We start from the raw sequence: 14,747 nt of genomic DNA, 5'->3' as shown, positions 1-14,747 counted from the left end.
ATAACTAGAATTTGCATTTACACACATTTATAAATTGTACAGTCATAATGTGCCCAAGGTGATGCACAGCAAGTTATTTATTAAAGTAGTGGGGAAGAAGTGGATAAATGGCTACTGCTCTCCCCACTGCACACCTAGGGCTAGATTCACTAAGCCCACCGATCAAGTTCCGACCACTAAGCAACCCCTTTGCGACCCGATTTCCCTCCGACCTGATTCACTAACCTCTGTCCCGATCATCTTCTGATCTATGCATGCAAATGAAGGGGAACGGCATTCAAATGTAGGCAGGCAGCAATTCACTTTAAAAAAAAACCTGCAACACCAATTGGGCTGGCCGATCAACAAACAAGCGACCAGGACCTGATCCTCCCCCACCTCCGTGAGTAGCAATGGATGTCGGTAACCCCGGAAGAGATTTCTAGTGGAGGAGGTGCACTGCAGTCGAGTGGGAAGTGAGACCCGGGAAGGAGAACAGGTTCCTGAGTTGCCTGAGCTCAAGCCACTCGTGAAACCAGCAGTGGTTACTCTGGACTCACTTTGGGGAGCTATAGAGAATTTACAGTTGGTATGTATGGGATTTATTTATCTTATGGATGGATAATGTTTCAACCAAAGTTAAACAATTTGAGACAGACATTCAAGATCATACAAAGAAAATCGGGGAAATTCAAAAGTCCATAGTGGAAATAAAAACTGTTACTAAACAACAAGCAATGAACAAAGTTTTCCTTTTTCAGAAGATTGAAAATCAAAATAGGAGTTTAAACTTAAGGATACTGAATTTTCCTATGCCTAAATTTAAAGCTCCCAAAGAGGTTTTCCAAAGATTTTCTAATTTCTATATTAAAAATCCCGGAAGTGAATTTACCACCCCTGCAAAAGATTTATTACCTAAAAAGGACTATAAAAGAAATGAATACAACAGAACAAGAACTATCAGCAATTTTGGAGTCAACAGATATTGAATTGTCAGGATGAGCCACATTAATAGTTTCCCTGGTATTTTATCAGGATAAAGATCTGATTTTGTGGCTCTATTATAATTTGAAGCAAGTTTCTTATTTGGAAGAAAGAATATATATTTATCCGGATGTCTCTAAATGGACCCAGTCAAGAAGAAAATAATTTCTTACATACCGTGATAAAGTGATTTCTTTGGGTGCTTCTTTTCATTTAAGATTTCCTTGTAAATGTTTTATATAATACCAAGAAAATAAGGATATTTTTAAAGACCCAGATCAGTTGTGTTTCTTTTTAGAAGGAAAAGGAGTTTCGTTTGCACCCCAGTGATTATTGGAGTAATTCTAGTCAGTTGTTAAAGCCGACGTTTTCACTCTAATTTCCTTTAAATAATTGCAATATCTTTTCTTTCGTGGCAGAGTTTCTCTCTTGTTTTTCTACTCCCTCCTTAATTTGAGGACTATGTATAAGTTGTATCTGTTTCCCGAGGTCGGCTTTCGGCCTGGCTTATTTGTATTAGTTTCCTTATATTTCCTGTTAAGCACAATTCTGTACTTAAATGAAAATCAAATAAATTATTTTAAAAAACCCAAAAACAAGCGACTGCTGGGGACCAGTCGTTCAGTGGTTTCCAAATGCATCTCCTGCTCTCTGCCACGATTCTCCAGCTCTCTTGCTGTGCTGCTCTCTTCTGCTCTCTGCCGCAATTCTCCCGCCGCCCTGCCCCAAATCTCCTGCTCTCTGCCCCGACTCTGTATCGCCCTGTTCTGCCCTGAATCTCCTGCTCTCTGCCCCAACTCTCTGCCATGATTCTCCTGCCACCCTGCTCTGCCCTGAATCTCCTGCGCTCTCTGCCCCTGACTTTCCTGCTCTCTCTGCCCTGCTTCTGCCCCGGCCTTCCCTCGCAGTACCCGTGGAAGCGTACTTGGATGTCCTTCTAATCCAAGGTCTTTAGTCCATCATGGAGCACACCTTTTCATATCGACTTACTGTGTGCGGAAAGATGTCTTGGGATCTTAATATTTTTTCAACATCTTTTGAGATCTGGAGTCCTTTTTTGCACGGACAATCAACTACCCATGTACTCCGCAAACATGCACAGAGCCACGGGTTATGTCATGAAGCTCAGAACATCTGGCTTTAGGCAACTGCTTGCCTTTTTTTCTTGACGATTGTCTATTTTTTCCAGGGGAGCAGAATTCCCTAACAGACAAACTCAGAGGAATTCTTTAGCTTCAAGGATGGACTCCCAGCTCTAAAGCTCTCCAAGCCATCTATGCTCAATGGGGCACTCCACAGGTAGACTTGTTGGCGACTCCCATCAATCATAAATTGCCCCACTTTTGCTTCAATCTATTCTCATGGCTCTCACTGGGAAGCAGAGGCATTCCTTATGAATTGGACAAACATGTTTTTTCTATGCATTTCCGTCTTCACCTTTTATGTTGGCGTCAGTCACCCTGCTTCTCATGGCGTGACCCAGATAGCATTGGTTCTCCCTTCTGCTTTACTTTAGCATACGGGAACAAATACCTCTGCTGTTTTTTCCTACTGTGCTTCCTCAGTGGTACGCATATCTTCTCCATTCCAACCTGCAATCATTCCACTTGACAGCTTGGTTTATTTCGGGCTGAACCCCTCTGCATTACATCTCTCTCAGCCTATCCGCAATATTATGGATGCCTCCAGGAAACCTGCCACGCTACAATGTTATCATCAAAAGTGGACTAGGTTTTCTTTCTGGTGTCTTTTTTGTCAATGCGATCCAACTTTCTTCTCAGTGGAAATGGTGTTGGATTCTCTACTTCATCTGTCTGATTCTGGACTCTATTCTACATTTCTTAGAGTCCGTCTCGTTGCTGTTCCAGCTTTTTACCTGCCAGTCGAGGGAAAGCCTCTTACTGCTCATCCCTTGTTCTCCAACTTCATGCAAGGACTTTTCAAGGTGAAACTGGCTCTCAATCCTCCACCTGTATTCTTGGATCTTGATGGGGTTCTTTTCAGGTTGATGAAGCCTCCATTTGAACCAATGGCCACAACAGCTCATCTGTAGTTTCCGACCTGGAAAGTTGTCTTTCTCCTTTCTCTCACTTTTGCCAGGAGAGTCAGTGAGTTGCAAGAGTTAGTGGTAGATCCACCCATCACAGTTTTTTCACAATGATGAAGTAGTTCTGCACACGCACCCACAGTTTCTATTGAAAGTGGTGACGACGTTTCATCTCAATCACTTGATTGTTCTTCCAGTTTTTTTCCTCAAGTCTTATTCTTATACAGCTCTTTGCACTCTGAACTGTAAGCATGCTTTGGTTTCTTACATTGCCAGGACAAAATCTCATAGTACTTTTCCCCAACTCTTTGTCTTATTTGATCCTACAGGTTGGGTCCTCCTGTTTCCAATAGATTGATTTACAGCTGGGTAGCTGCCTATATTTCGTTCTACTATGCTCAGCCTGGCATGACTCTGGTGAGTCATGTCACAGCCCATACAGTCTGAGCTATGGCAGCTTCTGTTGCTTTCATTAGATCTACTCATATTGAGGAAATATGTACAGCTGCCACCTGGTCCTTGGTTCGCACATTCTCCTCTCATTATTGTCTGGAGTCTTTCTCCAGATGAGATGGGCACTTCGGCCAGACATTATTACAAAATTTATTTTTTTGAAGACCAACTCTCCCACCATCCCATTCTGGTTAGCCTGGAGGTCACCCATGTGTGAAAATATGTTGCCTGCTTGTCCTGGGATAAAGCACAGTCACTTACTGTAACAGGTGTTATTCAGGGACAGCAGGCAGATATTCTCACAACCCACCCACCTCCCCTGGTTGGCTTCTTAGCCAGCTTATCTTAAATGATGGACTGCGTGCCTCCATCGGGAAGGAAGGCACTCAAGCATGCGCAGTGCAGTCTATCGCAAACTTTTTAAAATCTTAAAGTGGTGATGCACTTTTAAAGTGTTTTTACCGGGGCTCCATCGGTGACATCACCCAAGTGTGAGAATATCTGCCTGCTGTCCCTGGATAACACCTGTTACGGTAAGTAACTGTGCTTTATCAATGGAAAAAAGGATATCTACCAGTTTGATTAATTAAACCTAATTCTTTATGTTCTATGATATACGTGTTGTTCCTGCTTTTAACACAAGTTGGACCTAATTTAATATTTTACACACACCAATGTAATTCATATGTTGTGGATAAAATATAAATTAAGGATTGATCATCTCTCATGAAATTCATCATCCTATGTATGTATCATTATTACAAAAATATCTTCCACTGTTTTACAAAAACCGCAGGGTGACAGGAGACTGGGGACCTATGGACAGAAGTAAAGCTCACACTTTTAATGATAGTACAAGGGGATCCCTCAGTGATATCTGTCAAGCTTAACTCCTTTACCCTGTACACTTCCCCCTCCGAATCCGCGGTTTCAGCATCCGGGGATTTGGTTATTTACGATTTTAAAACAACAAAAACATTTTAATTTTTGGGCTATTTTAAGCCCTGTAAGCCCCCTCTTAAGCCTTACCTAGAGTGGTCTAGCGGGTTTTCAGGGCAGGAGACTACGACGGGCGCTCAAGGCAGCCATTTCCTATGAGCGATCTGCATGGGGCAGGAACGTGGGAAGATTGCTCCTGCCCCCAAAAACCCGCTAGACCACCAGGTAAGGCTTAAAGGGAGGGCCTACAGGGCTTAAAATAGCCAGGGGAAGCGGGCGTTAGGGACAGAACCAGCCCGGATGTTATTTGCAGTTTTTTAATATTTGCGGGCCGGCTCTGCCCCCTAATCCCCGTGGATACGGAGAGAGAAGTATATTATTCTTTCATTTCCTCTCTATTATTAAATCTCCTTCATTTCTGCTATTCTCTCTAACTTAACTTTCTGTTCAATTTAACCCCTTGTTCATTTCTTTTTTCTTTATCAAGCATATACCTCACCCCTTTTGACAATTCTTTTATGGTTTCTTAAAAATTCCATATGCGGGTTTTCTTTGGATAAAATCAAGATGGGTTACAAACAAATTATAAACACAAAAACTACAATAGAAAAGAACTCAAAATTCAAATAGGACTAAAAGAAGTAGAAAAAAAAAGAAGGAAGGGGAAGATTATGAGTGCTAGCAGCCACTCAGACTCCTACCCAAAAGAAATTTCCTGACCTCCTGTCTCTCCATCAGACTAAACCATAAAGACTGGCATTTTTTGTTATCTTGATGGTGCTTCAGAAGCATAGAGCGGAGTCTTATTTTCCATCCACAACCAAATGTAACCCAGAACATAAGAACATAAGATTTGCCTCTACTGGGTCAGACCAGTGGTCCATCGCACCCAGCAGTCCGCTCATGTGGCAGCCCTCAGATGTGAGAAATGACAATGCGCATAAGTCGAGTCTCTTTAATTTGAAAGGAAACTCTGCAATGAGAAGGCATAGGATTACATAGAAATATAGAAACATAGAAATAGACGGCAGATAAGGGCCACGGCCCATCCAGTCTGCCCACCCTAATGACCCTCCCCTACCTTTACCTTGTGAATAGATCCCACGTGTCGATCCCATTTGGCCTTAAAATCAGGCACGCAGCTGGCCTCAATCACCTGAAGTGGAAGACTATTCCAGCGATCAACTACCCTTTCAGTAAAAAAGAACTTCCTGGTGTCACCTCGCAGTTTCCCGCCCCTGATTTTCCACGGATGCCCTCTTGTTGCAGAGGGACCCTTGTAAAAGAAGACATCTTCCTCTGCCTCGATGCGGCCCGTGAGATATTTGAACGTCTCGATCATGTCTCCCCTCTCTCTGCGCTCCTCGAGCGAGTAAAGCTGTAATTTTTCTAACCGTTCCTCGTACGGGAGATCCTTGAGTCCCGAGACCATCCGGGTGGCCATTCTCTGGACCGACTCCATCCTCAGCACATCCTTGCGATAATGCGGCCTCCAGAATTGTACACAGTATTCCAGGTGGGGCCTCACCATGGATCTATACAATGGCATAATGACCTCCGGCTTACGGCTGACGAAACCCCTGCGTATGCAACCCATGATTTGTCTTGCCTTGGATGAAGCTTTCTCCACTTGATTGGCAGCCTTAATGTCCTCACTGACGATCACCCCTAAGTCTCACTCTGCTACCGTTCTTGTTAGGATCTCACCATTAAGGGTATAAGTCCTGCATGGATTTTGGCTACCCAGGTGCATAACTTTGCATTTTTTGGCATTGAAACTGAGTTGCCAGGTCCTAGACCAGCGCTCCAGTAGGAGTAGATCGTGCATCATGTTGTCGGGCATTGAGTTTTTGTCCGTTGTGCTTTTGCCCACTACATTGCTTAGAGGTGATAGGCTCCGGAGTAATCTAAGGAAATACTTTTTTACAGAAAGGGTGGTAGATGCATGGAACAGTCTCCCAGAAGAGGTGATGGAGACAGACACTGTGTCTGAATTCAAAAGGGCCTGGGATAGGCATGTGGGATCTCTCTGAGAGAGAAAGAGGTAATGGTTACTGTGGATGGGCAGACTAGATGGGACATTTGGCCTTTATCCGCCATCATGTTTCTATGTTTCTCTCTGTCTTCTGCCAACAAGAAGCAACCAACAGTTGGTGCACATATAAAAATATGTTTAGGAATCAACTTTAAAAATTGTACATCCCCTTAAAGATAACTAGATAAGTTATCTGGTTAACCTTAAGACAAATACTTTCTGAACAGTTATATTTAAATTAAATTTTGCCTATTGGCATTATTCACATAAATTATATTTAGCTAGTAAAACTGTCCTGTTAAAATTTAACTGGTTAGCATCCCATTAAATTTAGAACCTAGAAATATATCTGGTAAACTCCCAAAGTTAAACATAAATTGTTTGAATATCAACTCCAGTATATCTTTAATTACCTGTATAATATATAATACTAAAAAATTACCACACTCTGAAAAGGTCCTGTAAACAATCCTGAAGCACCCTTTCTGTTTCCATCTGTAAATGATAGTTTTGATCTCTTACCGATCTTCATGGCTTCCTGCTCTTGGTCTCACTCCAAAGGGAGAAAGGGGAATTTGATTTACCAGTTTCTCTCCATTTTCTTCCTTAATTGGACACAAAAGCTTGGGACTAGATACTTTCTCTGGTAGGCTTTCATCTAAAAATAGCAAAATAGTAGTACACCAGTGAACATATCCACTTTTTGAGTTTTTACAAAATAAATAAAGTGCTATTCTATAACAAGGTATATAGTATGTGTTAATGAACACCTTTGCATGTATAAATGCACAAAAAAGAAGCTTATGCTCATGCAAGCACCTTACGCTTAATTCTATAAGGGTGCATCTAAGTAATATAGAGCATAAGTAAAAGAGGGCATACACATAGAGGAAGAAGAATGGGCGGGGCTCCCAATTACTTGCATAACTTACAGAATACTGTAAGTTATGCACCTTCCATGCACTCAAAGTTACATTAGGTCTAGGCTATCTTTAGGTGCATAAACATAAGCAGCACTAATACTGGGTTAATGGTAATATTATATAATGAAATCTAGGCACCTAGATTTCTTACAGAATAGGCTCTCACTATGCAGCCTCAGGGTACCTACAAAGAAGAGCCTGTCTTAGGGCCTGATTTACAGCTGAAGCAGCAAGCATTTAAATATAAGCACCCATGCTGATGCTTAACTTAATTACATGTATTCAATGGCACTATCCATTTAAGTCAAAAAATGTATTTTGTATAAGTAATGACCATAGGAGGCAACTTTTGAAGATGATTGGCCTCCTGAACTCATAACTCACAACTAATTTCCCCTCACCCAGCAAAGGAAAAACAAAATACAGTCGATAGTGAATGACCAGCATGCACCTAAATGTAAAGAGCAGAGCAGGTAATTGGATCAAATCAAAAGCTAGGGTCCTGCCACTCCCTTCTCCCCCTACTGTCTCCCCTCTTTTTTTTTTTTAAGAGTGATGCTCATACAGGGGAAGCGTTGTTCCATTTCAAGCTGTGTTAAACATCCAGTATCTGAGTAAACTTCAGAGTAGCTATAAATTACAGGCAAACAAGTAGGGAAAGCATGTAGAGTAAGGCTCATTTCAATCTCCTGGTGAGTGTTCATGTATATGTGTGTGAACATAAGAACATAAGAAATGCCTCTGCTGGGTCAGACCCGAGGTGGCCCAACAGGTCCAGGACCTGCGCAGTAATCTTCTATCTATACCCCTCTATCCCCTTTTCCAGTAGGAATTTGTCTAATCCTTTCTTGAACCCCAGTACTGTACTCTGCCCAATTACATCCTCTGGAAGCGCATTCCAGGTGTCCACCACACGTTGGGTAAAAAAGAACTTCCTAGTATTTGTTTTGAATCTGTCTCCTATCAACTTTTCTGAGTGCCCTCTTGTTCTTTTATTTTTCGAAAGTTTGAAGAATCTGTCCCTCTCTACTCTCTCTATGCCCTTCATGATCTTATAAGTCTCTATCATATCCCCTCTAAGTCTTCTCTTCTCCAGGGAAAATAGACCCAGCTTCTCCAATCTCTCAGCATATGACAGGTTTTCCATACCTTTTATCAGATGTGTCGCTCTCCTCTGAACCCTCTCGACTATCACCATATCCTTCTTAAGGTACGGCGACCAATATTGGACACAGTACTCCAAATGCGGGCGCACCATCGCCCGATACAACGGCAGGATAACCTCTTTCGTTCTGGCTGTAATACCCTTTTTGATTATACCAAGCATTCTATTCGCTCTCTTAGCGGCCGCTGCACACTGTGCCGTCGGCTTCATTGTCATGTCCACCAATACCCTCAAGTCCCTTTCCTGGGTACTCTTATTCAATAATATCCCTCCCATTGTATAGTTGTACCTTGAGTTTCTGCTCCCCACATGTAATACCTTACATTTCTCAACGTTAAACTTCATCTGCCATCTCATCGCCCATTCTTCTAGTTTGTTCAAGTCCCTTTGCAATTCTTCGCATTCCTCTGTAGTCCGAGCTCCATTAAATAGTTTAGTGTCGTCTGCAAATTTTATTATCTCTCTCTTCGTCCCTGTTTCTAGATCATTTATGAAGATATTAAATAGCAGCGGCCCGAGCACCGAGCACCACTCGTGACCCTCCTCCAGTCGGAGTAGTGGCCCTTCACCCCTACCCTTTGTTTTCTACCCTCCAACCAGTTTCTGATCCATCTATGTACATCTCCTTCCACCCCATGGTTCTTCAGTTTCCGGAGTAGACGTTCATGGGGCACCTTGTCAAAGGCTTTTTGGAAATCTAGATATATGATGTCAATGGGGTCTCCTTTGTCCATCTGTTTGTTAATCCCTTCGAAGAAGTGCAATAAGTTTGTTTGGCACGATCTTCCCTTGCAGAAACCATGCTCTCGGCACCCGATTTTATGTGTATCTGTAAGAAGTGCTCACAAGGTAATATCATGGAAAATTTAACTTACATCAACTCAGTCCTTTGCTCGTAACCAAACTTTTTGCTCACGTAAGCTCAGTTCTTGGAGGGAACATTGGTCAATAGAGTGTGGTATAAATGGACTGAGGGAAGAAAGGGACTAATTGGAGAAAAATGCTGTGGATGGCCTGTATGGAGAGTAAGAGAGAGAGTATAATGCTGATAAATAGAAGTCTTGAAGAGAGAGGGATCCCAGGAGGGAGAAGAAAAGGGATTGGCAGAGACTCAGCACTATGTGTTAGGGGAAAAGTACAGAAAGGAGGCAGCAAGGCACTGTGTGCTGCAGCCTATGCCCAGTTTTAGCATTCCTACCTCTCGAGCCCTGTCTTACCACAATGCCCACACATTCCTTGTTATGGCCCTGGTCTCCCCATTTGTTGCCCTTTAGCTTTGTGACCATTTTCCTCTCCTATTTCTTTTTTCTTGTAAGGTAGATTGGAAGCATAACTTTTCTCCTTTAGCCTCTTTTGTGTCGTTGTGTCTCCTGTCTCCCACTTCTTTTGGTTCATTACTTTGTAAAACGCATAAATATCTTGATGTTGCAGTATTGCAAGTTGCAATATATCAAATAAAGCTGCTGCTGATTAAGTATGCATTTTTTTATTTTTTTTAAAATAAAATGCACATGTATATGTATACTACTTCACATATATATATATTTGCACCAGTATCCAAGGGCAATTTTAAAAAGTTGCCACCTAATGTATATGCAATTGTTGTAGATTTTATGAGGCTATTCTTTAATAATTGTTTTACGTGTTAGAGAACAAGAGAGGAAGGCCACTGGATAGGTTGACTGGATGGGCCAAACTTATGTATGGACAGAAGTAGAGGTTGTGACTATTGGCTGTGTCGATCCTCTGCCCTGGAACAAGAATTGATGGCAGAGGGGGCATAGGACTGGCACAGCCAACAGCATACAGCTCAACATAGTGGTCCCACATTAGAAACAGAGGCCAAGGTAACACAGGAAGAGGAAGGGGAAAGGGGGGAACAGCTAGATGGAAGAGTAGGGAGAATGGGGAGACACTGGATGGAAAGATGGGGAAGAGAGGGGGCATGCTAAATGGAAGGATGGGAGAGAAAAAAGGGATCCTGGATGGAAAAGGGGGCAAGGAGAATGCTGGATGGAAGAATGGTGGGGGTCAGATAGGGTCAGGCTAAATGGGAGAGAAAAAGGGGACCTGGGATAGAAACCGGGAGGAGGGGAATACTGGATGGAAGAATGGGGAGGGGGGATAGAAAGAGGGTCATGCTAAATGGAAGGATGGGAGAGAAAAAGGGGTCCCTGGTTGGAAAAGGGGGAGAAAGGAGACATGCTAAATGGAAGGATGGGGGAAAAGGGGACCCTGAATAGAAAAGGGATAGACATTGGATGGAAGCATGGGGAGAGAGGAGAGATGCTGGATGAAAGGATAAGGGAGAGGGAAAAGGAAAAGGGGATGTGCTAAATAGAAAGATGAGGAGAGAAAAATGTGACATACTGGAGAGAAAAGAGGCACAGAGAAAATGCTGAATGGAAGGATCGGGAGGGGGCACACTAAATAGAAGAATGAGAGGGAAAGGTGCATGCATAGAGAAATGCTGGATGGAAGGGTGGAGAAAGAAAGAGGGGAGACACTGTATGGACGTGATGAGAGACCAAAGAGAGAAAGGGGTGACACACTGGATGGAAGAGGGAAGAGAAAGATATGCTGGATGGAAGGGGATAGAGAAAGTAAGAGACTGGGGAATAAAAGAAAGAGGAATGAGATGTGTGGTGTGAGATAAAAGAGATCACTGTAGGTAGACAGTAAGAAGAGGGAAATTGAAGACTATATACTAAGAATTAATGGCGAGGGATAAAAAATAAGAATGCTTAGAGGGGGAAAAAACATTGTTAGAGATGAAGAAGACAGGAGGCAAGAGAAAAATAACAAATGGACACAAAAACCTGGCATGAGAGTTAAGAGAGGAAAGCAGAAGACAGAAATTGGGACCAACATGATTAGAAAAATTAGACAGTAAGACAACAAAGGTAGAAAAAAGAATTGTATTTTTAATTTTGAATAAAGTACAAAACTCATAACTAAAAGTCTGATATATTATGGGGGAGAAGATGGAGGCAGCGCAAGAAAGGAAGGGGAGCACCATGGAGGGCAAGTCACAAGGTGCGCAATTAAACTTACTACAGCTCTGATTGCATGCAGCGGACAACTGCCTAGGAGAGGGGCAAGTTTGTGGTGGGGCCATGTGTCCTCATTTTTGTTTTCAAAAATAAGGTAACCCTAGCAATGGCAAACCTGGGGTCTTGAATAACACAGCCACAGAGGTTAAAAAAGTGAAATATTATTTTGAGAACAGAAAAGTAAGTGACCTGTTCTCTCACAGGTCCGGAGGAAATAAACACAGCAATGACACGGTAATAGAAAATGACAGGGTGACTGTTACCCGCGGCTAGCCGCAGGTAACCCACAGTAATGGGGCAAAAAAGAGATTTGTAGCAGTGGGCCAATCACAGGATGCACTGGGAAGGGGAAGGCTCACCATTTAGAAGAGGTGGGCCTGCTGGCAGGAGGAAGTGGACATCCCTCCTGCCAGATTGTTACTTAAGGTATGGGGTGTGGGGGGGAGGGGTGTCTGGGTGGGATATTGGGAGTCTTGGGGATGTCAGGATTGTCATGGGGTGTTAGCTGGAGGGAGTGGGCATCCCTTCCTTCTGATTTTGGATTGCTGGGCTGTTCTGAGGCAGGAGGGAGTGGACATCCCTCCTGCCGATTGGGGGGGGGGGTATTCTGTCTGCTGCAGCCAGTTGAGCTGATCGTGTCAGGGAAATTTCCTTCCAATCAGCTGAGCCACGGCTTTGGGGAGTCCTGCTGGCTCTGCTGGTCGGGGATAAATTCCCCTGCCACGATCAGCTTATGGTAGTTGCGGTCTGGTTTTAGGATCCCGCGGCAAAGATAGGCGGCTGAAATGTAGACCAGAGTTTTCTGGGCCTATATTTCAGCCACCTATCTTGCCATGAATCAGGCACAATTCTGTAACTGGCGCAGTCGCATGATTGATTGGCTGCTGCTTTTAAGGCGGCTGCCGATATGGGCGCCAGTTAGAGAATCTGGGGGTTAGTGGATATAGCACTATTTATTGTGTTTTTTTCTTTTTAGCATTAGTCACTCACTTTCAGTTTGCATTGGGGAGTGAATTGCTTCTGTACAGTTACTATTTAGTGAAGACACTGGAGATCTTCTCATTACAGTAGACTGCATAGTCAAGGGAGCACATGTAAAACTGTTGGCTTGAGAGGAAACACCTGTTGGCACCAGTATAGGAAATGAAGTGGCAGAACATCCTGGGACAGGTCCTTGTGTCATGGCAACCAGCTGCGAAGTTATTCCAGAAGAAAATGCCAATCCTGAAAGCATAGTTAAAAACTAAAATCAGAAGTTAACAAATTAAAACAAAATCTTACTTTAAAAAGTTTTGCAGCCTTAGTGAATAGATGCGCTCTACACTTTTTTCCTTAACTAGAGAAACTAGGCAAGGTTGTTCTCTGTGTCCAATCTTATAGCTATTAAAAGTAATTCAGCACTAAGAATTATTCACATTAGATATGAAGAACATTGTGTGCCTCGGTATGCAGATGACACTTTAATCTATCTCATAAACCTGGCCAACTCTATACAGCATGTAAAGGATTTGCTATAATAGTTTAGGTGTATATCTGTTTTTCCCCCATTAATTTTGCAAACTCATTGCTTATTTTTTTGCTGACCTACAAGTGTGTTCATTCTGTTGCCCCTCAATCACTCTCCTCACTTCGCTCTCCTTATATACCTACCAGAGAACTCCGTTCCTCAGATAAGTCACTCTTGGCGTTACCCTTCTCTTCCACTGCCAATTCCAGACTTCATTCCTTTCATCTAGCTGCCCCCTATGCTTGGAATAAATTACCCAAGTTTGTTCATCAAGCTCCTTCCCTTCCCTTGTTTAAATGCAGACTGAAAACCCACTTTTTTGATATAGCTTTCAATCCTTAGCCCTACTCCTCTGCCTTCCAACCTAGCCCGCTGATTAACTGTTCCCCTTAACTGTATCCTTGACATCCTGTTTGTCTGTCTTGCCTGTTTAGATTGTAAGCTCTTTCAAGCAGGGATTGTTTTCTTATTCTTTGTGACTCTCTGCAGCGCTGCGTATGTCTGGTAGCGCTATAGAAATAATAGTAGTAGCAGTAGTAGTAAACTTAGAGTTGGAGAGTGTATAAAGAATTAAAGCCCCCTTTTATCAAGCTGTGTTAGTGTTTTTTATTGTCAGCTGCTGCAGTAAAAGCTCCAACGCTCATAGTGAGCTTCAGAGCTTTTACCACAATGGCCGGCGATAAAAGACCTTAACATGGCTTGATAAAAGGAGGCCTAAGTAAATTTGGTTTTAAAGTAGATGTTAATTTAATTTAAACTCCCAAAATACTTACATTTACGAGTCCCTTTTAAATGGGGCTTCTCAATTGGGTGCTCAGAGCCTGGAGCAGAAGCAGAGAAACTTTTTGTTTTGAGACACAAAGAGATCTATGAATGGGGTTCCCCAGTCCTGGAAAATCTGGCGAGCCACAGGTATACTCGGGGACCATTCATAGGATTGAAGTATTCTGCTCAATTTATCCACCACAGCATCTTGTTTATTGGCTAGTCTGCTACAGCATTTTGTTTGTCGGCTAGACCAGTGATTCCCAACCCTGTCCTGGAGAACCACCAGCCAGTTGGGTTTTTGGGATAGCCCTAATGAATATGAATAAGAGAGATTTGCACATAATGGAGGTGACAGGCATGCATATTTGCTCCATGCATATTCATTAGGGCTATCCTGAAAACCTGACTGGCTGGTGGTCCTTCAGGACAAGGTTGGGAACTACTGGGCTAGACTGCTTTGAGGAATATTCCTCGAGAGGTTGCCCAAGTCCATATGCAAACTACTTTCTGATACAGGAGATAAGAATCTGTACCTCCCTGTTTGTTCCAGTAATACTGTACATCACTACTTGGTTGTTCATGTGAACAAGAACTACCTGATTAAGGAGGTAGTTCTAAAAAGTTCTGAGGGCATGCCAGATCACTCACAATTTGAGGATATTGATATAATATGTTCTCTCCTGTTGGGATGAAGAACCCTGTGTGTGAAGGCCATTGAGATGGACTTCCTAACCTATCATGGAATTCTCCATGGTTAGAATTTTCTGATGTGGAGGGGATTGAAAGAAAAAGTCCCTCGGCTAGATTGTGTGGTACCCCTGAAGAGAGTAGTGGAGTGCCTGTGTAATGTGGATTCGGTCTATAAAAGCCCCCATAGCTTGAGACCACTGAGAT

The 14,747-nt window shown here is 42.8% G+C and overlaps 1 protein-coding gene across 5 annotated transcripts in view; it reads right to left on the bottom strand.

Annotated features, from left to right (window-relative positions):
* The window catches only part of LOC117358015 (centromere protein J-like), a 324,580-nt gene that overhangs the window by 251,293 nt on the left and 58,540 nt on the right, over positions 1-14,747 (bottom strand). For all 5 annotated transcript variants that reach the window (XM_033939403.1, XM_033939405.1, XM_033939406.1 and 2 more), the window contains exons 4-5: positions 12,569-12,802; positions 6,960-7,095 (exon numbers count right to left, since the gene is read on the bottom strand). In XM_033939403.1, the coding sequence (XP_033795294.1) occupies positions 6,960-7,095; positions 12,569-12,802 (370 nt within the window). The remainder of the gene's footprint in view (positions 1-6,959; positions 7,096-12,568; positions 12,803-14,747) is intronic.

This window comes from Geotrypetes seraphini, chromosome 3 (assembly GCF_902459505.1).
Source record: "Geotrypetes seraphini chromosome 3, aGeoSer1.1, whole genome shotgun sequence".
NCBI classification, from domain to species: domain Eukaryota; kingdom Metazoa; phylum Chordata; class Amphibia; order Gymnophiona; family Dermophiidae; genus Geotrypetes; species Geotrypetes seraphini.
Note: the sequence above shows the minus strand (reverse complement) of the source record. Positions and strands in the feature narration are given on the sequence as shown.